Genomic DNA, 23617 nt, shown 5'->3' with positions numbered 1-23617 from the left:
CATTTTTCTGAAGTATTTTAAAGTAATTCCAGACATCACATCATTTCACCCCAGGAGACATTCACATACTTCAATTTAATCTAATTATCTTTTTTTTTTTTAAGATCTTATTTATTTATTTCTGAGAGAGCGAGAGAGAGAGAAACGCACGCACAAGCAGGCAGAGTCAGAGGGAGAAGCAAGCTCCCTGCCAAGCAAGGAGCCAATTCGGGACTCAATTCCAGGACCCCGGGATCATGACCTGAGCCGAAGGCAGCAGCTTAACCAACTGAGCCGCCCAGGCGTCCCTCTAATTCTCTTTTCACAGTTGATGGGTGCGAACCAGTATCCAGGTAAGGTCACACACAAGATTTGGATGTTGGGTCTCTTTAGCTTCTTTTAACCTAAAGCTGTCCCTGCCTTCTGTCTTACATTACCCCACACCACTGACTTGTTGAAAAACAAAGGTCAAATGTACCGTATTTTGCATTTATCTTTACTTTATGGTGCCATTTAACTTGTTCCTCTATCCCAGCTATTTCCTCTAAATTGGAAGTTAGTTTTAATGCCTCCGTTAAAGTCAGGTTCAACTTTTTGGCAAAAACAAAACAAAACAACTTTCAAATGGTGCTGCGTACTTAATACCGTGTATCAGAAGGTACAGCCGATAGGCTTGGCATCAGGAGTTGAGAACCTGCTCACAGTCAAGTTCTTCACCAACCTTTTATATTATGGTTTCATCCTCTGAGAAGCTTGCCCTAAAAAACTATTTCATTAGGAATTACAAAATAATGACTTCTGATGTTACCCTTTTTTTTACATTTATTGGCTGGAATACTTTGTAAAGAACTTTCAGGAATTATGTCTGCTAGTTTATCCTGAAACAGTTGTTTAAAAAGGCAGGGTATATGCGTAATATCTTTTCTTTCAGTGCCAGTTTTTTCAATGAACTGGAACCCTTGAGAGAGAGAGAGATAGATGTGTATACACACACACACACAGATATCGATATATATATATATACATATATATATATATATATATATTTTTTTTTAAAGGATGGACAGCTTGTGGTTTGATTTTGGGTTGACCCAGTATGAAAATTTGCCTAATAGGCATCTCCCCTGATTCATCTTTATCCTAAATGTTTGATTCTGGATTCTGTATTTATACTTCTGTATTTATGCTACTTTGTGGATTTCTATCTTTACCTTTTGCTATATAGGATGTACTCTTGGGGCGCCTGGGTGGCTCAGTCAGTTAAGTGTCTGCCTTTGGCTCAGATCATGATCCCAGGGTCCTGGGATCCAGCCCCACATTTGGCTCCCATGCTCTTTCTCTCTCAAATAAATCTTAAAAATAAATAAATAAAAAGTACTTTTTTTCCTAGTGATTTGAAAAGTATAATCCCATTTTACTAGTGATTATTTTTTTTAAGACTTTAAGTTATCTCTACATCCAATACAGGGCATGAACTCCCAACCCCAAGATCAAGAATCACAAACTCCACTAACTGAGCCAGCCAGGTACCAGACTAGTGATCATTCTCGATGTAAAATCAATGCATGCTCAATGCCAAAATTTCAACAGCCCAGGAGAGTACACAGTTTAAAAGTGCCCCAATCCTACACAAATGCCTTGGATGGAGGCACGTTCAGTCGTTCACTAGTACCTCTTCCGGTACGTCTTCCAAAGGGTCTCCCTCCAATGCCAGGGAACCCTGCTACAAAACTCCCTGAGGACCGATGTTGGGTCCTTCCTCGAACAAGTTCTAACCCCACTCCAAAAGCAAACTGAACGGCTTTTTCTTAGATTCCCCACGTTTTACATTCGGAATCCTTCGATCTTCAGTAGGATGGCTCACTGCCAGTTCAGTGACTCACAGCAGAGAGAGGGAATGTCATACTCATTTCTGTTTTGTGCACTGAAGGCCTTCTGGCGCATTCACTGCTGTAACTGAAGCAGCTCTAAGAGGAACACACCTTGCCCTTCCACCACACTTTACCTTCAACACAGTACCTGCCCCTATAATCAGGGGTGATGGGGCCCAGACTCCCCTCTGCTTATGTCCTTTAAGACCACACGGCTTTCTAGGCGCTAGCAGCCATTGTCGCTCTCCTCTAGTCCATCTGCCACCTTTGGTAGCAGTCAGAAGACTGCTGGTCAGTGCACGCTACCCTTCCTCTTGCACGTTTTTCCTACAGGATGTAAGCCTTATTAGGTCAGATGCCTCTGCCAGGAACACTTGCTTACCTAGAACCTTCCCAGGTTATCTCATCATAATCATTCTCATTATAATCCTGAGGTTTGTGAATGAGAAAAGGCAAGTCCTAAGGCAGTGAACAAGTAGCCTAAAACCAGCAATTCAATGCTCAGAGAGAGTAAAGGGGCAGGCAGACCAGGTCCTCTGACTTTAAGGGCAAGAGAATGCCTTCTACCGCCTCACCTTGTTTTTTTTTTTAAGATTTTTACTTATTTAGTTGACAGAGAGATCATAAGTAGGCAGAGCAGCAGACAGAGAAAGGGGGAAAGCAAGCTCCCCACTGAGCAGAGAGCCTGATGCGGGGCTCAATCCTAGGACCCTGAGATCATGACCTGAGCCGAAGGCAGAGGCTTAACCCACTGAGCCACCCAGGCGCCCCAATGTTTGTTGTTGTTTTTTTTTAAGTCATCTCTACACCCAATGTGGGGCTCAAACTTGTGACCCCAAGATACGAAGTCACGTGCTGTCTACCCAGTGGGTCAGCTGGGTGCCTGCACCTCACCTTACCTTATACCTCCTGTATTTGTTGCCACTGCTCTGGAGTCGTGCTAACTAGGATCAACAGCAGGAATTTTTCTTTTTTTTTTTTTTAATTTTAAAGATTTTATTTATTTATTTGACAGAGAGAGAGATCACAAGTAGGCAGAGAGGCAGGCAGAGAGAGAGAGGAGGAAGCAGGCTCCCTGCTGAGCAGAGAGCGCGATGCGGGACTCAATCCCAGGACCCTGAGATCATGACCTGAGCTGAAGGCAGTGGCTTAACCCACTGAGCCACCCAGGCACCCCAACAGCAGGAATTTCTTAAATGAAATGATGGGATTGAAATAATTTTCCGAGTTCGAATACAAAGCTGTAACCATTTTAAGCCTGTGACAAAATTTCATTTTACACATTTATGCTGAGCAACTGAAGCACAGAAAAGGAGATCCCTGCTTGCTACCTGCCCTGCTGTCGCATCTGCAATTTGGGCCACCTGTCCCTGTGACTGATTTATGGACAAGTACAAGGGAGCACTGCTTAGGAACCAGTGGTTTGAAAGCAAAGAGGAAGTTCAAGGGAATCAGATGATTCTTCTTAACATATTCCAGTGAAATGCACTGTCATCAACCCTACTGAGATTTGTGAAGATTTCAGCAGCCTGGGGCGCCTGGGTGGCTCAGTCTGTAAGCGTCTGCCTTCCGCTCAGGTCAATGATCCCAGGGTCCTGGCATCATGCCCCACTTCAGGCTCCCTGCTCCAGGGAGCCTACTTCTCCCTCCCCCACTTTTCCTGCTTGTGTTCCCTCTCTTGCTGTGTCTCTGTCAAATAAATAAAATCTTAAGAAAAAAAAAAGATTTCAGCACCCCTGGGGGCTACCTGGCTCCTATACACCCTAACCGTTAGGTAACTAGACCAGCACACAGCTGCCGGCTCAGCTTTACATCTTAACAAACAGTCCACTTGCAGTGGTGGCATCTCCGAGTCATAACTGTCTCAGCTGCAAAGGAGCAGACACACAGCACCAGATCCGTTATTTTTAATGTCCAGCGTTTATAATACGAGGGCCAGAGCTCTTTCCCCACCTCAAGTTTATAAGTTTTCGATTGGCTTGTGAGGCCAATAGGGATACTTCTTCTTGTCTAATTTGGTTTCTGGGAAGGCTTCATTCAGGTCCTCAATGGTCATCTGATCAAACGGAATTATGTTCCTTAGCTTCTCCAGCTGCAAAGAGGGGAATTGTGTTTAAGGTAAATGGAGCCACAGAGATGCAAAAAAGAATCCAAGGTAGGTTACTGCCACTAGGTGACAGATGTGTGGCCATGAGGGAGAGAAAACATCTTACAACCAAAGGCCAAGGCTGATCTTTACCTGTTTCTCATATTCCACAATCCTGGCCTTTGAGAGAGACAAAAACTCAGCACAACTTTTCACCTAAAAGAGAAGAGAGAGATTCTGTTTTGAAACCAAGTTGTAGTGTCCTGACCCTGAGGCTCCCAAAACAGAAGTCCCAGAGCCCACCTTGCTTTCCCACTCTGTATGGAGAACACGTGCATGCCCTGACCCCTGTGGGCGGGGGGGGGGGGGGGGATGATGATGATGATGGGTGGGTAGTCCTTGCTTTGTGAGGCAAACAACAGCTTTTCCTGAATTCACAAAGAGCCCCTTACAGGAGAACTAGCTAATATAGCAGGACCAGGGTGTCATTCGTTAGCAAGTTACTCATCTAGACAACCTACAAGATACCTGTGTTTCACAGAGGCCAGTTTGTGAATGTCAGGACAAGCCGCCTGACCACCTCCCCAGACTTCCCTTTGGTGGAGCCACCTGGCTTCTCACATTTGGCTTTCAGACTTTCAAGCAAATGGTTAGGTGTCTGAATACTACCTTAGATAATTTCCCTACCCAATTCTAACTCCTTAATTGCTTTTAACAGCATTGTTCAAGTGTAAGTGGCCTACAATAAGATGCAAATACTGAAAATAATGCTACTGAAGAAGTTCTTTTTTTTTTTTTTTTTAATTTATTTATTTGACAGAGAGAGATCACAAGTAGACAGAGAGGCAGGCAGAGAGAGAGGAGGAAGCAGGCTCCCTGCTGAGCAGAGAGCCCCATGCGGGACTCGATCCCAGGACCCTGAGATCATGACCTGAGCCGAAGGCAGCAGCTTAACCCACTGAGCCACCCAGGCGCCCCGCTACTGAAGAAGTTCCGATCTATGTATCCACCTGTGAAACCATCACCACCATCAAGACAGTGAACAAATTTATCGGTCCCCTGCCTCCCATTCCCAGCCAACTACTGAAGTACTGCTGCCAGAGATTACTTGCATTTTCTAGAGTTTTATTTTATTGCTCCTTTTAATTCCCTCTACCTTAACCTAACTTCTAAGAAATATAGAGCGATCAGGAAATACAGTTTTAGAATAAAGGATGGTCGCAACTACTTACATCTTCTTTTTCTTCAGCGTCCACCTGAACAGTGTATTTATCCTCTGGCACAGGAATCTTCAGGGCATTGAACTACAAACACAGGAACAGTTGTTATTAACGTATCTGGGAGTCCAAAGAAAGGACTCCCAAGACCCCCATCCTTACAGATAAAAACACACCCTCTATCCTGAGAGGAAACCAGTATGCATCTGAGGTGTTGCAGTGGAAAGATATTAGCCTGAGAACAGGAGCTGAAGGTTCGTAGTCCTGTCACTAACTGGACAATTCTTCATTACCATGAATTTCAGTTTCATCTGAAAAGGACAGGTGGAAGAGAGGACCTAAAAAATGGCCTCCTAGAAACTTGTAGTTCTGAAGAAACGGATTTCTCTTAAAAATGAAACCCTAACGGACTAACTGGCAGAAGTAACATTTATATAATGGTGACGAAGATGAGTGTCCTTGGAAGACTGCTTGGCCCTATGGCCCCAGCACAGAGCACTATACGAGGCACAGAGCAGGCCTTCGAAAAGCCATCTGTCCAATGAATAAGTAAATTGTGGATGCTGAGGTTTAACATGTAAATGTCAGAGGAGGCTGGGTGAACGAGAAATTTAGCCAAAAGACACAGTCAAAAGTGAGAAGACAAAGGAAGAAAACAGTGAAAGGGTAGAAAAGATGTAAGGGAGACAGGTGAGAGGCTAAAAAAATAATTGAGGAAGTGTTGGAACGGAAACACTTAAATCCACAGCCCTCTGCCTCCCTGATTAACAACATACTAGATTGTTTCTTTGGATAGGAAACTTGCTAAGTGACGACCCTGAATTCTCTGCACATATTTACCATATATCTACACCCATCTTTCCTGAACTTCCTTTGGGCTCGGACTGCTAACAGCACCCTTGTTTCCACGCTGTCATCCTGCATCTCTAACTAGCTACTGTTCTGCTCCGCACTCGCAAGCCACACTATGAGACCAATGCTTTAGCTGCCTGAGTCTTACCTTCTTCTCAAAGTCATCTACCAAGCCAGCCTTCGCCACATTGGCCTTGTAGTAAGCCCAGTCGATAGCAGGGGGTTTCTCAGGGAGAGTAGCCAACCTGCTCACATGGAAAAGCAGAAGTTAAAATTGGTCTATGAGCAACAGAAAAGTCACATAGTACATTCCTTATTCCTATGGCCTCGAGTTATCATCATAGTTTCCTCTAGGAGGGAGATAATAAGAATGCCAAAAAACTACTTTCATTTGGAAACATGCATGCTTTAAAAAAAAAAAAAAAAAAGATTTATTTATTTTAGAGAGAGAGCGTCTTCAAGTAGGGAGAGCAGCAGAGAGAGAGAATCTCAAGCAGACTCCCTGCTGAGCACGGGCCTGACCTGGAACTCATGAAATCACGACCTGAGCCAAAATCAAGAGTCAGAAGCTTAACTGACTGAGCCACCCAGGCACCCCTAGGTGTGGATTTCCATATAGCAGAAGAACATCAGAAATTGGTATGTAGGGGCGCATGGGCGGCTCAGTGGGTTAAAGCCTCTGCCTTTGGCTCAAGTCATGATCCCAGGGTCCTGGAATCGAGGCCCGCATCAGGCTCTCTGCTCAGCGGGGAGCCTGCTTCCTCCTCTCTCTCTGCCTGCCTCTCTGCCTATTTATGATCTCTGACTGTCAAATAAATAAATAAAATCTTAAAAAAAAAAAAAAAAGAAAAAGAAAATTGGTATGTAATTCCAAATCACTGTTTTGCTTCCACATTTAGTAGCAAGGTAAGCAGGTCCCTCTTAGAATGGTACTGACTTGGAGGTAAGTGTCTCATTCCAAGATTTCAGGGAGTTAGCAATGGCCTTCTGGTTTCGGGGTATGATCTCCCCAAAAGCTACCCAGTCAATGGTTTTTAGAGCAAGTTTCCGCCCAGCCATCTTGAGATCCTGCAAAATAAAACAGGTCAGATCAAAACAGGGCTTTTACAGAGAATCCTTTAAAAGGCACCTTAGAAACATGCAAACCTTTAAGAAATAGATCAGCATCTTGACAGCTTGAGGAGTACCTTTATCAACTAAAGGAATCAGGATTACTAAAAAAGGATAGTTTAGCTTTTCAAATTCAAGGCATGCAACAACCTGGCATATAGCTACATCATTCCCTCCAAGACTGTCCCCCTCTACTCCCCAACTCCTACTCATCCTTAAAAAGCCCAGTTTTCTAGTGTCTGCTCTTCACGTACCTTTGGAAATATTGCTAAATTAATACACTGCATAAAAGCAATCATTTAAATACATTTCCATTCTGACTGCATGCATTTTATTCAGATGCTCCAGGGCACAGAACTTAACACATACACACGTTTCAATAGAGCTTAAATAGAGCAGATCCTAGGCCAGAATTTCCTCACCTCAAAAATGGGGATAATACTAGCCCTGCTGACCCTCAGAAGGCTGTTAAAAGACCAGCGAAATTGTGCACATCAATCTGCCGTAGTCTTACCAAGCTGAAGGAGCTCTCTCTACTCACTCCCTATCTGACCGGTAATACCTGCACCTTCCCCGTTCAGATCTGATTATCCCCTGCAGCACTAGCACGTACCCTATGCATTCCAGTAATACCCTTAACAGAGGTTTTCAATATATATTTGAATGTGAGAGAAGGTGCCAAGTAGTTACAGTCATTTTTTTTTTAAACTAAGAATATGGGAACATAGTCAAACTACATTCAAGACCTGTGCCAGACATCAGGAGGAAGACTGAAATGCCAAAGGCCGTTCATTGCAAACTACAGGGGTGGATGACAGGGGAGCTGCAAGAAATCCTCCCCAGGATCTTAAAAAGAACTGGTCCAACACCTGCCTCTTGCTTTCCTTCCCTCTCAGCAATAGCTTGTTTCCAGGAGTGGAGGTGATGGGCAGGTGACTTTTACTTTAAGTAATCTCAACACCCAGCGTGGGTTTCAAACTTGCAACCTAGAGATCAAGAGTCCCATGTTGCACCGACTGAGCCAGCCAGGCCCCCCTGCAGGTGACTTTTAAAGACACCAAAGAAACAAACGCCCTTACAGAGACTTTCCCAAGCACCAGTGCAGGGAGGCTTCCTAAATGGTGGGATTTTTGTCCTTTGTATGTTGCTGAATCCCCAGCGCACAGGAGGGGCTCCGTGAGTATCTGCGGAAAGGATACGCCAACCCTGCACTTGAGAAGCTCTGAGCGCTCCACACGCTCCAACGCCGGAACCCTCGGGATGAGACTGAGTGTCCCTCACTGAACAAGTTAACACTATCTCAGAGTAACATTTCCCCAACCCCCCACCGGACTGCCGAAGTCGGCCGCGCTGGGGGCGGACCGAACGAGACGAGGCGTGTGGAAGCACCTCGGTCAGAGGCGGCGGGGGTCACAGCCCCGCGACCTCGCGCGGGGGAAGGGAGAGGAGGGGAGGGCCGAGCAGAGCGGCGCCGGCGGCAGAAGCTACACCCGGGCGCTCTGCCAGCAGGCCAACCGCAAGGCCCGGCCTCCTCGTCAGGGGTGGGACAAGGGTCGCCACGAGGTCTGGAGGGGGCAAAACAGGGCAGCCCGCAGACATCGGGCCCGGCGTCCCCAAACCCCACTCACCTTCACCGACCCCGGCTGCCCAGAGTCCACAGCAGCAAGGAACGGAACTGGATCACCGGAAAGACTCTCTGAGCCAACCCCAAAGCTGAAGGGGCGGGCCTTGCTTCGCAAGGCAGCCCGTAGAAATGGAGGGTGGTTCCGGAAGTCCCGCCCCCGAGGGCGGGTGTAGCACTTCCCCCCTCACTGGTCCCCGGGCGCTGGTTGGGGGCGCTCCCGTCCCTCTCCCCCGGCCCCACCCCCGCCGATGGGCCGGCCCGGCTCTCCCTGCCGAGAGATGGGCCGGCCCGGCGGCGCGCGGGCAGCGGCGGCGGCGGCGGCCCAAGATGGCGGAGCTGCAGCTGGACCCGGCGATGGCTGGGCTGGGAGGGGGTGGCGGGAGCGGGCTGGGCGATGGGGGCGGCCCGGGCCGCGGACCCCCCAGCCCTCGCCCCGTCGGCCCCACGCCCCGGGGGCACGGCCGCCCACCCGCCGCTGCCGCGCCTCCGCTGGAGCCGGGTCCCGGACCGCCAGAGCGGGCAGGGGGCGGCGGCGCGGCCCGCTGGGTCCGACTGAACGTGGGCGGCACTTACTTCGTGACCACCAGACAGACCCTAGGCCGGGAGCCCAAGTCTTTCCTGTGTCGCCTCTGCTGCCAGGAGGACCCGGAGCTGGACTCGGACAAGGTGCGCCCCGCCTTCGGGCGCGCCCCCGGCCATCGAACCCCCTTCGTGCCTCCTAGCTCGTCCCCAGATTCCTGCGACACGCTCCCCACAGGCGGGCTTTTCGGGCCGTAACCCCCTCCTGCCCCTCCCCCGTCAGGCTGTTCCCGGGGGCTATTCTCCCCCATCCTCAGTCGCACTCCGGCTTTCTCTCTGACCCCGCCCTTCGCTCTCAGCGACTCATTGCCCACACGGTGCCCACCCGCACCCACGAGAACCCACTCCACACCCCTTCTCCGTATTCCTCTCTCTGCCTCTCATAACCAGCCCCTCGGATCTGCATGAGTTTTCCCTTGGCTCCTCGTCAGCCCCTCACTGCCTGTGCCAGATGCGTCCAGAACTGGGTCAGGGTGAGCGAAGGCATCTTTGTAGCTTTCTCAGACTTCCTCTTGGACCCCTCTGCCAAGTTGGGTGAAAGCCTGGGTCTGACAGCTGCAGGAAGTGCTTCTCCTGATAGCACGCTTCTTTCCTGCGGTCCTGGGCCCTGAGCTCTCATCTGGTAACAGTCACTGTTCTAGGAGCATGTTAGAGCTCAGATACATGCCTTGGAAAGAGATTACCAGTTGCCAGTGCAAACCCAAGCCGACTGGTTAAGGCCATCGGAAAATGCATACTGAAGAATGCTGTTGAGCAAGATGCATGGCTCCTAACCAAAAGTTGAGAGGTGACGAGACACTTCCAACCCATTTCCAGTTTGAAGTGTTGTTTATTAACTTTACACATGGATCATTTAGTAAGGCGTTGACCATAGCATTCCTCACCTTCCATATAGCACTCAGCCAGTTACATTGAAATGGAGTTAGGTTTGGGTAGAGATTGGCTGTTTTATTTATTCACCATCTACCTCTCCTCTAATCTCAGATTGATAGAAACATGTCCTGCCCTAACTTTAAAGAAATTCCAAAACCTTTGCTTGTAAAGGAATTATTTTTATCTACCCTAAATCTCTCTTGTTGCAATAGAAGCCAGTTTCTTCTTGTTCCTTTTACTGTAAAGATGAGTAGGATTAAAGCTGCTCAGCGCCAAGTCCCGGCGGTGCCAAGCTTCCTCTGGGCACAGAACTGGGGTGTGTGAGTTACAGCTGGCAATGCAGACTCCCACTGATGTTGGCCTTGAGCTCAGGAGTATTGCCAACTATACAGAGGTTTTCTTAGAATAAGGAATGTGATTTGGGGGCAATAGAGCAGTCAGAATGTCCATCTCAAGCAGAGATTTAATAATCAAACTGGCATTTTCTTCCCCTTACTTTATAACAGATATCCCATAGAAGAATGGTGGTAATTGTGTCCCAAGTAAAGATTTTAGAAGTTCAAGTAAACGCCTGGATGTGGGACTTGGCATCTGTAACACCCCACCTGAAATGATCTCAATAAAGCTAGCCTTCTTGCCAGTAGTTTGTGATAAGCAACATCTAGCAACACTCGCCCTCTCACTAACAAATTGTGACAGAGAGGCTGAAACCCTGCCCGGACTTAGTCTGAAATCTCCAGAGTGATACCTTTGTGTTCGGTTGGCAGGATGAGACAGGGGCCTATCTGATTGACAGAGATCCCACCTACTTTGGTCCTATCCTAAACTACCTCCGCCATGGGAAACTCATCATTACGAAGGAGCTGGCAGAAGAAGGTAAGAACGACGTTTGAACTGGGCATTTTCAAATTTGGGTTCTATCTTTAAAGCTGTTTCACAGATTTGGATTTTTTTTTTTAAAGACTTTTATTTTATTTGACAGAAACAGACAAAGTGAGAGAAGGAACACAAGCAGGGGGAGTGGGAGAGGGAGAAGCAAGGCTTTCCTCTGAGCAGGGAACCCGATGCAGGGGCTTAATCCCAGGACCCCGGGATCCTGACCTGAGCCGAAGGCAGATGCTTAATGACTGAGCCACCCAGGCGCTCCCAAATTTGAATTTTTTTTTTTTTGGAGATTTTCATCAAGTTCATGTGCAGGTGTAGTAAAGGTTTATGGAAGTGAGCAGGGAGTCTCTGGTTACCTAGTCTTATCTGAGGAGGTCTTGTTTAAGGGGTCCCCACTGGGCTCTGTTCAGCGTCCTTAATGAGAAGGAAAAGAGCTAGCTCAGTTTTACAGATAGCTTCGGGAGCATTCTCCAAACCTGAAGAATTGTCAGGATCCCTTTTTGCTTTTACTTAGGAGCTTGTAAGCAGTGAAGGTCCGTAGCCTGGAGCATCACATCTCTGACATTAATTATTTATTTTTTTCAATTTTACTTGCAGCTATAAAACATAATAAAGGCTTGGCCTCATTTCTTTTAAGACTGGTCTCATGCTTCCTTGTAAATTTTTGCAGCTGACCTAATTCGTTCTCCAGTCCGTTGTCAGGTGTATCATCGGTTGCCTCATCTTTTTGGTTTGTAGGGCATCTGGACTGTTAAGCGGGTCTAGACATCTTTCTAAAAGTCTCGCCGTGGTCTCACCAAAGGCATTCAGTAGAAGATTGGGGCCTGTCCCTAAGTCCAGGGCACCCTGACCTAGAAACTTTAGCTCTGAGTAAGAAAGCTGTAATGGCCATGCTAATTAATGAAGTGGCCGCAAAACACATCAGTTTCAACTGGTAAAAAGAGGACTCGTGTGCTTGCTCTTTCTTTCTTTAACATTTCAAAAGTGTGCAGAAATAATGGGAATAGTACAATAAATTCCGTGCACCCACCGTCCAGCTTTAATAATCACTACCTCACGGATAATCTCGTTTCTTGAAAAGAGGAGTCTTCAGCATCTTTTCTGAAGTCTTTAAAAAAATTGTTTGCTATTGAAATATTTTCAAACTCAGAGGAAAGGGCCAGAACAGCACAGAGAACTCCCAGATTCATCCATTTTTTAGCATTTTTTTTGTCATGCTTGTGTTCTCATCCCTTCTGTCTCCCCACTCCTGTCCTTCTTCCTTCCCCACTGCAGTTTTTACTTCTGAACTATTTAGACTAAATCACAGATTCACCCATTAATTCTTCACCTGTATTTCCCAAGAACAAGGGTACAGTAGAGTTATCGAGTTCAGGAAATTTAATATTAATAAATATTTCTATCTATAGCATATATTCTAATTTTATCAGTTGCTCCAGTAATGTTGTTTATAGCAAATGTTTTTGTCTGATACCAGATCACACATCCCACTTGGTTGTCCTGTCCACAGCCTTTTAGTTTATTTAGCGTGGCATTCTTTCAGTAACTGCCTTTTATGTTCAAATAATAAGCATCCTATTAAATGTGGTCCACATTAATTTATACACACTCACCGCTGGTCATTTTTAGGACAGACTGGGTAAGCATTGCAAGCTCAGGAGTTCTCCAATGTGACCAGTTCCAGGAAATAAGTAACATATGGGAAAGGTGTCCTGCAGCTAATGGGCAGGTGCAGGGAGAGTCGAGGAGGGTGCCAAGTGGGAAACTGCAGGGGTGAAACAGAATGAACAGAGCAGCTCCAGAGCTTGACTCATGCTGGGGAGAAGGAAATGGGTACACCCTAAACAGCAAAGAAATGTTTCCCAGCCTGAAGGAGGGAGACCAGGCTTCCATTTGAGAAAGCAGTTCTTGGGGCGCCTGGGTGGCTCAGTGGGTTAAGCCTCTGCCTTTGGCTTGGGTCATGGTCTCAGGGTCCTAGGATTGAGCCCGGTATCGGGCTCTCTGCTCATCGGGGAGCCTGCTTACCCCCTGTCTCTTCCTGCCTCTCTGCCTACTTGTGATATCTCTCTCTCTCTCTCTCTCTCTCTCTCTGTGTCAAATAAATAAATCTTTTTTTAAAAAGAAAGAAAGAAAGAAAAATGCAGTTCTTAGCAAGCATGCAAACTTCAGCTCTTGCTGTTTTCTGGGGAATGCACACACGTCTCTAACTACAGTTTGGTCCTTGACCTAGGTGTTCTGGAAGAAGCGGAGTTTTACAACATTGCATCTCTTGTGCGGCTGGTTAAGGAACGGATACGGGACAATGAGAACAGAACTTCTCAGGTAATGGGTTTTGAACTCTCTTTTTTTTTCTTTTCCCCAGATTTTATTTATTTATTAATTTGAGAGAGTGAAAGCACGAGAGGGGGAAGGTCAGAGGGAGAGAGACTCCGGCTCCATCCCCCGGGACTCCAGGATCATGACCTGAGCCAGAGGCAGTCGCTCAACCAACTGAGCCACCCAGGCACCCTTTTTTTTTTTTTTTTTTTAATAAGATTTTATTTTTAATCTCTTCACCCACAGCATGGGGCTCAAACTCAGAACCCCAAGATCAAGAGTCACAGCTCCACCAACTGAGCCAGCCAGGTGCCCCACGGGTTTTGAACTCTTAAAGGGAAAAGGTCTCCATGGCTCTTTGTCGCTGTGTCTGGGTGGGATTTGAAAAGGGACACGTGCTGTCAGGCTAGAGCTACCACTCCCCTTAAAGCTGGAGGTCTGTGGGGAACACAGTCCATGCACCAGACAGACAGCGCATTCGCCTCTGGGCTTGTTCAGAACAAGGAAACAGAAGAAGACATAACAAAACAAAACAGCCCTCCTGTCCCTTTAAGAGAGCGAGCGGTTGTGGCTGCTCACCATTTGGCAGCAAGTCCATGGCACTTGAGGTCCCTAACCTTGTTCTCAGGCAGAGTATCTGTCTCCCTCCACATTAGGGCCCAGCAAGCTCTTGCTTCCACCTGTTGGCCACTACTAGGACCAGCCGTTTTAAAAGTGTGATCACGTCCCATTCGGCTCCCGATAGCCGCGTGAAACCAGTCTCGCGTTCTAGACTTTAGGAGCTGCTTGTGAATGATGCTTCGGAGGAAATAATCTCGGGCTTTCCTGTTAATTATGAAGTCTGGGTTTTTATATTAACTCAGTAGACAGAATAACAACAGCAACAAAACCCACACAATTTGCCACCAGTTTGAGACGACCGTAAGGCACACAGCGCTTATTTCACACCGTGTCACCCATCACATGTCATAAGTGGCCACAGTGGCATCTTTTAGGCCCTTGAGATTCTCTGGCTCCTAGGAGAGGGTCTGTGCCCTCTAGAAGCTTGAAGTCTAGCGGGGAAAACAGACGGTCCCTTTCCTGTATAGGCTGTATTTTAAGAAGGTACAGCTGTAGTGACGGAGGGCAGCATTGGACTCCACTGTGACCATCTGTCTTGTAGCCTGAGTTGCCTCTTACCCCATCAGCTCCCAGTGATGGATGCTTTCCTGAGATCCAGTCTATTGCAGTGTAGAATTTTCCTGTGATTCAGAAGGCAATGTTTCTTTTCAAAAGTCAGAACAAAACAAAAAGTAAAAAATAGTTCCTCTCTCTGTTCTATCTGAGACTTCATATATCCAAATTTTCTGGGGTTTTTTTTGTTTGTTTGTTTGTTTGTTCATTTTTCCTGGCTCTAAATGGAGTTATCTGATGGGGGAACTGACATCTATGACCAAAAATGACTTTTCTTCATTTTATCTGTCGTAGTTTGCAAAGGTGGAAAGAAGAGCTTCTTGGTTTTCTTCCTTCTAGCTAATGTCTGAAAACCTTTCTAATGTTCAAAAATGAATTTATAATTGGTTTGCAATTTACCATATGGAATATCGAATGGCCTCAATCTCGTTGCCATCTCGGATTATATTGTACGTGGCATCTTTCTCTATTGTAGATACTTAATAGCTAGACGTTCTGGAAACCTAGCTTTGTCCTCAATTTTCCACATTCCGAAAAAACTTTTGATTGCTTAGTGTAAATTTTGATGGTACCATGAATTATGTAATTTGAAGCCATTCAGTCCTGAATGTTCTCAGTTCTTTGCCATTAGCTAAGTCCTTGAGAGCATTGTAAGATTTGTTTGATGACAGCGATTAAGTTAATTAGTCCTCTAGGTTCTGAAGGCTTGTGGATATAGACCCAGTTGGAAGCTTTTTTGTTCTAGGGATGGCAAGGCCTTTTTGATGCTAATTGATCTTTCCATCTGTCCTTTTTATTTAGTGAAACTCTGAGCAGTGGATTTGATGTTGTTCAAAAACACCCTCTTTTGCATGTACCACAGCTCTAAGGCAAAATTGGCCATGTGTGTATTTTTGTGGCTGTCCCTTCAAACACGTGATCTCCTTTAACTTGCCGATTTTTTTCTTAAGATTTTATTTTTAAGTAATCTGTACACCCAACATGGGGCTGGAACTCAACAACCCAAGATCAAGAGCCACACGCTCCTCCCACTGAGCCAGCCAGGGGCCCCTAACTTGTCTCTATTTCAGGGAGACACACATGACCGGGATTCAGGCAGAGCCTGAATATGGGTGTCCCACCCCACCTTTTAGTGACTTCTGATTTCTCTATTAGTGGCTGCCACTACTCTGCTACTTTGCTGTCTCTGACATTTTTTGTTAGGTCATTAATCTTAGTGCATTTGAGAACACCTGTGGTTTACTTTACAAGAGAAAAATAAAGAGGTAGCATCTTTTTTTTTTTTTTTTAAGATTTTACTTATTTATTTGACAGACAGAAATCACAAGTAGGCAGGCAGAGAGAGAGAGAGGAGGAAGCAGGCTCCCCACTGAGGAGAGAGCCCGATGCGGGGCTCGATCCCAGAACCCTGGGACCATGACCCGAGCCGAAGGCAGAGGCTTTAACCCACTGAGCCACCCAGGCGCCCCAAGAGGTAGCATCTTAAATACCTTGGGCTTTGATAGTTGGGGCTAGTATTGTAGAGCTTTCGTGATACTCTGAGTTTTAGAACATAAAACACTTGGTTGTTTCCAAAATGTGTGCTCAGAGATCATTGAAATCTTCCCGAGATTTGCTCTACATTTTAGGTGGAGGGAATGTTTTTCTTGGTGCCTCGTGTAACAATAGTTGCATTCGGTCCAGAAGGGGAGACCATGAAAGAAAGAGCTCAGCATGGTTGGCGGACCAGCCCGGGCGCTGGCGCTGCCTCTATCCCAACAAGCACCGCCTGACTCAGGCAAGACACACCAGTGTCCGGCAGAAGACGGGAGCGGAGGGGGAAGCCACTCTGGGCTTGGAGCACTCCCTAATCTAGAGCTGCTTTTGTTGAGCCAGTATTTCCCCAGCAGCGGGTTCTTGCAAACAAATTTTCCAGAGAACTGAAGCCCAGTCATCCTTTTGAAAAAGCACCAAAGCCAAATTTCCATTATTCTTAAGGAAACCGTCTGTATTTTCTTTCTTTCTTTTTTTAAAGATTTTATTTATTTATTTGACAGAGATCACAAGTAGGCAGAGAGGCAGGCTGGGTAGGGGCGGGGCGGGGGAGGGTGGGAAGCAGGTCCCCCGCTGAGCAGAGAGCCTGATGTGGGACTCCATCCCAGGACCCTGAGATCATGACCTGAGCCGAAGGCAGAGGCTTAACCCATTGAGCCACGCAGGCACACCCCCGCCCCAGTCCATATTTTCTTGAAATCCCAAGAATATAACCAATCCCTCCGTGATGGAGCATCATTGTTCTCAGCTTCCGTTGCTGTTTGTGCTCTAAAAAATGCGTCATGTCCTTTGGACGGGCAGTGGATGTGCAGCTGTCGGGCCCAACACTGAATGGTCCGAAATTGACAAATGCTGCATCTTCCTGTGAGCCTCCAGTCGTCCTTGTGAGAACGGGAGCTCTCATCTGGGGAGCATGCCTCCCTGCAGCACCCCTTGCCCTCGCCTGCCTTCGGCTTTTTTTTTTTTTTTTTTTAAAGATTGATTGATTTGAAAGAGAGACACACATAGAACAGAGGGAGAGTCAGAGAGAGAAGCAGACTCTCCACTGAGCAGAGAACCCAACATGGGGCTTGATCCCAGGATCTGAGCCAAAGGCAGATGCTTAACTGACTGAGCCACCCAGGCGCCCCCTGACTTTGGCTTCTAAGGCTCACAGCCCAAGTCCTAAGGGAGGGGTTCTCCTGTGGATAAAGCGTTAGGGGCCTTCATGCCGCAACTTTGGGGCATCTAGCCTTTTCGCTTCTGGTTCTAACTACTGTTCCAGAGCTGAGTGGGCTAAAAGTGACTTCTCTCTGGATCTGACACCAACTGGGAGTCCAGCAGTTCGTTCTCTCCTGAAACTAACTTGTGTGTAGTAACTCTTTCTACAGGTTTCAGGGCTCAGCCCCCTGCTTCAGACGCCAGTGCCACATCCCAGGTCCCCATGCTACCTGCACTTCTGTCCAGCGCGGCTACACAATGCAGGGTTCCCATGACATCCCCCTTCGGGTTCAGTAATTTACTAGAACAACTAGAACCCAGGAAGATGCTCTACTTACTATTACAGTTTATCTCTAGGAGACAGAGGACAGCCAGATGGAGAGAAGTGGGGCGGGATCCGAGCGCCGGAGCCTTCGTGCCTGTGGAGTTGGGATGTACCACTTGGCCAGCATGTGCTTATGGTTGCCAACTTGGAAGCTCCCTGAACCTCAGTGTTCGAGGGTTTTTAAGGATGTTTCATTACGTACACATGACTAATTAGATTAAATCATTGGTCATTGGTAATCGAGTTCAGCCTTCAGCCCCTCTCCCTCCCACCGAGGTCAGAGGTCGGCAGGTAGGACTGGATGATCTAATCTTCTAATGGTGCTTGGTCTTTCTGGGGACCAGTCATTAGCACAAAAAAGATACTTTCATCCCTCAGGTAATTCCAAGGGTTTTAGGAGCTCTGTGCTAGGAACCAAGAACAAAGACCAAATACCCATTTTTTAGTATATACTTCTATAACGGACGTGCTACTGTTTACTTCTGAAACACTTTCACTCTCAGGTACCATCCGCGGAGGGTAAGTGCTTTAAACATTGGTATATCCTGGGATCCTGTTTAATATATTATTCCCATAATAAGATTTCACTCTAAATAAACCAAAATGGTCTGCATTTTCAGTATGTATGTCAGATATGAAGCAATTAAGATGATGAGGTGACTTTCTTGTCCAAAGTGATTTTACTCTATTTTCTATTCCGGGAAATGGATGAAATCTAAGCACATAACTCATTTCTCTGAACTTCAGAATTATTGGACCCACTGATTCCATAGCCTTGGGCCTTTTTTTTTTCCTTTCTTTCCTTGGATAAGTTTTTATTGAAAAACGACATCGCTGGGGCACCTGGGTGCCTCAGTGGGTTAAAGCCTCTGCCTTCGGCTCAGGTCATGATCCCAGGGTCCTGGGATCGAGCCCTGCCTCGGGCTCTCTGCTCAGTGGGGAGCCTGCTTCCTCCTCTCTCTCTTCCTGCCTCTCTGCCTACTTGTGATCTCTGTCAAATAAATAAAATCTTTAAAAAAAAAAAGAAAGAAAGAAAAACGACATTGCTGCTTGTCAGAGGGGCTCGTGTGGGGCTGTCCAGAAAAAATGTCCAAGCAAGCTCCTTTTCAGTGGTCAGTTTTGGGAAGAGCCACACGAGGGCAGCTGCAAACTGTTGTGTCCTCGAGATTGTTCTTCAAAGTCTATTGTTGTCGCAGGGCCCCGTGAAGCACGTGTACAGAGTCCTGCAGTGCCAGGAGGAGGAGCTTACGCAGATGGTCTCCACTATGTCCGATGGGTGGAAATTTGAACAGGTATGTTTCCCAGGAGGCCCCGTGCCTCAAACCGTCGCCAGCCATAGGCAGCTCCCAACCTCAGGGGTCCATCAGGCCAGGTGGGAACCTGTTCAGAAACGTAGGAAAGAGCCACTGGGTGTGTGTGATGTGCTCAGTCCTACCGATGAGTTGGGAGACCGGAGAGTAGTATCCTGTCTCCCAACTTCACGTCCAAGTTTCAGTTTGATTGTGCTTGCTTAGGCCTGAAAGTGCCTCTCGGGTTTTTTCTTAAGTGCTCAGTTGACATTTTATAGAAGAACTATGAAAAGAAGGCTAGGATGCAGCGACAGCCTTTCCTTTCCTCCCCCCGGGGTGAGAATGCTGTCGTTCCAAACAGTGTGTAATCCATCCCGAAGAGCACGGGCGTGTGTGATATGAAAGGAGTCAGGTATGGTGAGGAGTGTGGCCTCGCCGTCCCCATCAGTCTGGGCATTTCTGTTCCTTTAGCTTTGTGTCGTGGAGAAAGTATCCAGACAAAGCCACACAGTCAGCGTTGTACTGTTCCCTCCATTAGATGGCAGAATTGTTCAGCTCATCTGTTGCCTTCGCCACAGGGAGGCTGGGCGCGAGCAGACAGAACATGTTAGCAAACAGAAGGATCCTGTTACCATTTTGTGGGGATCAGGCCCATTTTTATGCAGACTTTTGAAGAGTCAATTAAGGGGTCACCAGAAACTCACCTTCTCAACTAGCTGCTGGGCTGCTAAGAGCACTGTGTTGTACATCGGATACACGGGTGTCTCCGCCTTCAGAGCTAATGCAGGATCCTTCCTCACGCTCGCCCGCACTGGCCAGTCCATTCTGCCTGTGTATGTCGGCCTGATTCTTAGCCAGGTGGGGGCTGCAAGATGTGCCATACTTCCACCCCACAAGTATTTTCCCTGCTATGTGTTTTTTCTTTTTCAAGATTCTATTTTTAAGTAATCTCTGTGCCCAACATGGGGCTGGAACTCAGACCCTGAACTCAAGAGTTGCATGCTTCTCCTGCTGAGCCAACCAGACACCCCCTCCCTGGAATAAGTTTTAAGCAAAGAATGTTTTGTTTTTTGTTTTGGTTTTTTTAGATTTTTATTTATTTGACTGAGAGAGAGGGGCAGCAAGAGAGGGAATACAAGTAGGGGGAGTGGAGAGGGAAAAGTAGCGGACTCTGGGATCATGACCTGAGCTGCAGGCAGATGCTTAATGACTGAGCCACCCAGGTGCCCCAGCAAAGAATATTATTAAAAAAGTAATAATAAAAATAAGTTTGTTTGTTTGTTTTTACAATTCTTTTTTTTTTTTTTTTTAAGTTTATTTGAGAGAGATCACAAGGGCAGGGTGAGGGCAGAGGGAGAAGCCCCACCGAGCAGGGAGCCCGATTCGGGACTCAGTCCAGGGACCCCAGGATCATGACCTGAGCAGAAAGCAGATGCTTAACCGACTGAGCCACCCTGGTGCCCTTTTAAGTATTCTTTATGAAAGCAGTGAATAATTATGAATCTTTCTCTCATCTTGTTCATGTTTGGGGGGGCAGACAAGGCATGCCTGTACGAACTCTATTATATGGATGAGGAAGTTAAAGCCCGTTCATAGAGCGAATCAGTCATGTTCTTCTGACATGAGGCGCTACATGCTTGCCCAGATGACCCTACCCTTTGGCTTCGTTTTTCCCTGAGCACGTGTATTGTCTATTTAGAATTGAATCCTGAATTCAATTTGCTAAAAAGGTTAAAGGTCCCAGCAGCATATGGCTTCTGGTAACTCTTCAGTGATTCACTCAGTGCTTTCCAGAGCCTTCTGAGTACCAGTCTCCAGTCCAGGACTTCTGCCTGAAGATGAGCCAGCTCTGTGTAGGCGTTTGGCTGAAGCAAGTGTCCATTCTCATTCACACAAACATTCTCTTTCACCTCAGTGTTTGCTAGAAGGAGTATGATCGTGGTAATCCTAGTTGCTGCCTTTGGGATTGTTTCAAGTGCTTGGGTGGGAGACAGTGGCAGCGCCCGTACTTTTCTTCTCTAGGGAAGGCTTATTGAGGACGCACTGGTGAGTAACTGAGATCCAGACGTGTCCTCGAGCCTGGATAGTCCCAGAAGTGATCGTCCATGAGAGGCAATACTACACAGTTGGGTCAGGAGGAGGGTTGGACGTGTGTGGCTCTTTGGTACCTGAAGGTGACTATTCGCCATATTCTTGTTCTATCAGCTGATCAGCATCGGCTCTTCCTATAACTACGGAAATGAGGATCAGGCAGAATTCCTCTGTGTCGTCTCTAGAGAACTAAATAATTCTACCAATGGCATTGTCATAGAGCCCAGTGAAAAGGCAAAGGTAAGAAATGGTGTCACCAGAATTTTGTCTCTGACTCGTTTGTTCCCAGCCCCTTAGAGGGCTTTGCCTGAACCAATTGTTGCTTGAGGTTTCTTCCCTTTCCTCTGAAGCTGGCTTTGCATTTTGCCTTCATTTTGGTTTTTGACTGTTATAATTTAAGTCAGGATTTATGGAGCCGTGGCTGAGGGTTTCAGTCAGGAAACGCTTACTGAAATAGGGTGGACGCTCATACCCTCAGTCCAGTTAGTGAAAAAAATCTTATTGCCACTAATTACAACAACGTGAGAATTCTGAAACTGAGAATTGGAAAATATTTTATGTCTATTCATTGAAACTGTTCTCCTTTTTGCTGCCTCAAGAGAAGAGGTATTTGGTTACCTCTGTGACCTCCGCCCCTTTAGTCACTGGGAAATGGCGCAGTTACCTCACACCCTCTCCTAAGTCAGCAGCCCATGGTGCGTCTGCACCATTTCCTTTAGCATCGACAGCGCTCGGGGCCCCGCGGTGTTGAGCGAGTCTTTTACTACTGAAGTGCTTCGAGGGGGTCAGGGCTGCAGCCCTGCCTTGCCTCCCGGTTTACCAGGGATTGTAGTGCCGCTCGCAGGGTCCAGCAGAAAGCAGCTGCGGCTCCCTTGCCCCTCAGCAGTCTGCTTAGCAGCCTCAGCCTCAAAGCAGGTCTGCTCCAGAGTCCAAGCCTCAGCCCTCTCCCCCGTCTTCCACCCGCAGATTCTTCAGGAGAGAGGATCTCGGATGTAAACTCCAGATCCTTGACCATCAGGAGAGCAACCCGGCAGAGCACCTCGTGACGTTCAACCTTGCTCCTGTACAGTAACCAACCGAGCTGCTGCAAAGCAAAGCTGAGCCTGGCCCCCCAGTGGAGAAGTGTTCGGGTCAAAACCAAAGGAACCCCTGCCCCCTCCCACAGGAACCTGAAGACAGACGCGACTCCGGCTGCAGAATACCTTTTCAGAAACCTGCTTTTGTTTTCTTAGCCAGTGTCGTGACGAGTCTGATAACCGCAGCTGGGCCACGTTCCCAGTTGGAGCCCTTATGGGCACCTGGGGGAAGGGAAGAGGAAGGCCTGGCTCCTTGTACATGCCCGTACTGCAGGGAAGCCGCGGCAAATGGAGGAGGATGGTCCGTGAGCTGTGCCATGTTTTCGCCCGAGTGCCGCGTTGGAAGCCGCTTTGTAACACTATCTTTCCCTCCTTCTCTGCACCCCAGACTAATGCAGCAGATGCCAAGGACTGTAGCTTCAGTCTGTCAAGTTGAATTTAGGTTTTGGATAAAGGATGGCGTTGCCAGAATAACCCCTCCCCCCGTTCCTGTGAACAGAACCCCTTTGAGGAAGCAGGTGATGGGGTGTCCTTGGTTATGGGCGGAGGTCGGGGATCGCTGCCCTGGGTTCGGGGCGCTTAGCCGCCACCATGTCCATCCCTGCCTCATTTGCCTCTAGCAGCCCGGACTCTCCAGTAGCTTGCTTTCTTCCCGAGAGGAGGTCTGAGGCAGGTGGCGTCTCGCACTGTGTTGCACAGACAGGTGGGAGCGTCAGGTAGCTGGTCTGTAGCCTTCGCTCACCCTCCGTTGGCCCGTCTTCCTTCTCTGACTTCTGAAACTGGACCGAAGATAAAGGGGACTTGGGATCCTCTGATGGCTTGGGATGGGGACAGCATTTCTTTGAAAGTTGCCAAATGTGTTACATTATAGTATCCAAAAGTGTTATTTCTTCTGTGATTGTCTCTTGGAAATGCCTTGACTGAACATTTAGTATTTATTTATGTCTCTTCTTGATTTCTGACCATGCCTGGCAGGCGTGTCCATGCCCCCACATTATCCCCGGTAGAGTGTGTGTGTTTGCTGGGCGGGCCAAGGACCCCCCTCCCTACATCTCTGACCCCACGCATTAGCATCACTTCTTTCTTCAGAGAGCCAGGTCATGGCGAATCAAATGCTTGTTTGACCGAGGAGGGGAGAAAAGCCCTCCTTCAGGCTGGGACCACAGAGCTCGTAGCTGAATCGTCATGGTGAACAGTCACTGAATGCAAAGGGCCAGAGAATCCCTAGTTTTTCCCTAGATGACTTTCCTGGTATGGCAGATGGCCCAGAGAAGGGGAAGGTGCCATGGGACACTCCATCTGGAACGGCCACCTCCTGCCAGTCGCTGCTGGCTTCCTCCACAGGTGAGGTTCTGTCCCCTCCACAGCTCAGCTGCTTCCTAGGTGGGTCTGGCGCTGCGATTTTTGGAAGTGACTTACAGGCTGTGCCAAATATCTTTTGAGCTTGTGACCTGTGCCCACGTACAGATGGCGTAACTCTTCTTCAGGATTCTCGCTTTGACCTTATCTGTGTGTAGAGCAGAATAGAAATGTGAGCC

General features: G+C 47.5%; 2 protein-coding genes across 2 annotated transcripts; one reads left to right on the top strand and one right to left on the bottom strand.

Annotated features, from left to right (window-relative positions):
• Positions 1-3742: 3742 nt before the first annotated feature.
• ATP5PD (ATP synthase peripheral stalk subunit d) lies at positions 3743-8830 on the bottom strand. The gene is made up of 6 exons (XM_044247472.1): positions 8744-8830; positions 6943-7073; positions 6154-6250; positions 5169-5240; positions 4090-4152; positions 3743-3942 (listed from the first exon to the last, which is right to left on the bottom strand). The coding sequence occupies exons 2-6, from the start codon at positions 7062-7064 to the stop codon at positions 3811-3813; spliced, it is 486 nt and encodes a 161-aa protein (XP_044103407.1). The 5' UTR covers positions 7065-7073; positions 8744-8830; the 3' UTR covers positions 3743-3810.
• Positions 8831-9066: 236 nt separating this feature from the next.
• KCTD2 (potassium channel tetramerization domain containing 2) lies at positions 9067-23017 on the top strand. The gene is made up of 6 exons (XM_044247469.1): positions 9067-9405; positions 10959-11067; positions 13307-13398; positions 18820-18915; positions 21118-21243; positions 21970-23017. The coding sequence occupies exons 1-6, from the start codon at positions 9067-9069 to the stop codon at positions 21997-21999; spliced, it is 792 nt and encodes a 263-aa protein (XP_044103404.1). The 3' UTR covers positions 22000-23017.
• Positions 23018-23617: the final 600 nt, after the last annotated feature.

Source organism: Neovison vison, chromosome 5 (assembly GCF_020171115.1).
Source record: "Neovison vison isolate M4711 chromosome 5, ASM_NN_V1, whole genome shotgun sequence".
Taxonomy (NCBI): Eukaryota; Metazoa; Chordata; class Mammalia; order Carnivora; family Mustelidae; genus Neogale; species Neogale vison.
The sequence above is the reverse complement of the archived record's forward strand: the minus strand, read 5'-3'. Positions and strand labels throughout refer to the sequence as shown.

Bases quoted from the DNA above. Each gene is read 5' to 3' on its own strand.
- ATP5PD (XM_044247472.1), bottom strand. From the start codon at position 7,064: ATGGCTGGGCGGAAACTTGCTCTAAAAACCATTGACTGGGTAGCTTTT. The intron at 6,251-6,942 runs GTCAGTACCATT...CCATGTGAGCAG, and splicing joins AATGAGACACTTACCTCCAA to GTTGGCTACTCTCCCTGAGA. The intron at 4,153-5,168 runs GTAAGTAGTTGC...CTTCTCTTTTAG, and splicing joins ACGCTGAAGAAAAAGAAGAT to GTGAAAAGTTGTGCTGAGTT.
- KCTD2 (XM_044247469.1), top strand. From the start codon at position 9,067: ATGGCGGAGCTGCAGCTGGACCCGGCGATGGCTGGGCTGGGAGGGGGT. The intron at 11,068-13,306 runs GTAAGAACGACG...TCCTTGACCTAG, and splicing joins GAAGGAGCTGGCAGAAGAAG to GTGTTCTGGAAGAAGCGGAG. The intron at 21,244-21,969 runs GTAAGAAATGGT...TTCCACCCGCAG, and splicing joins AGCCCAGTGAAAAGGCAAAG to ATTCTTCAGGAGAGAGGATC.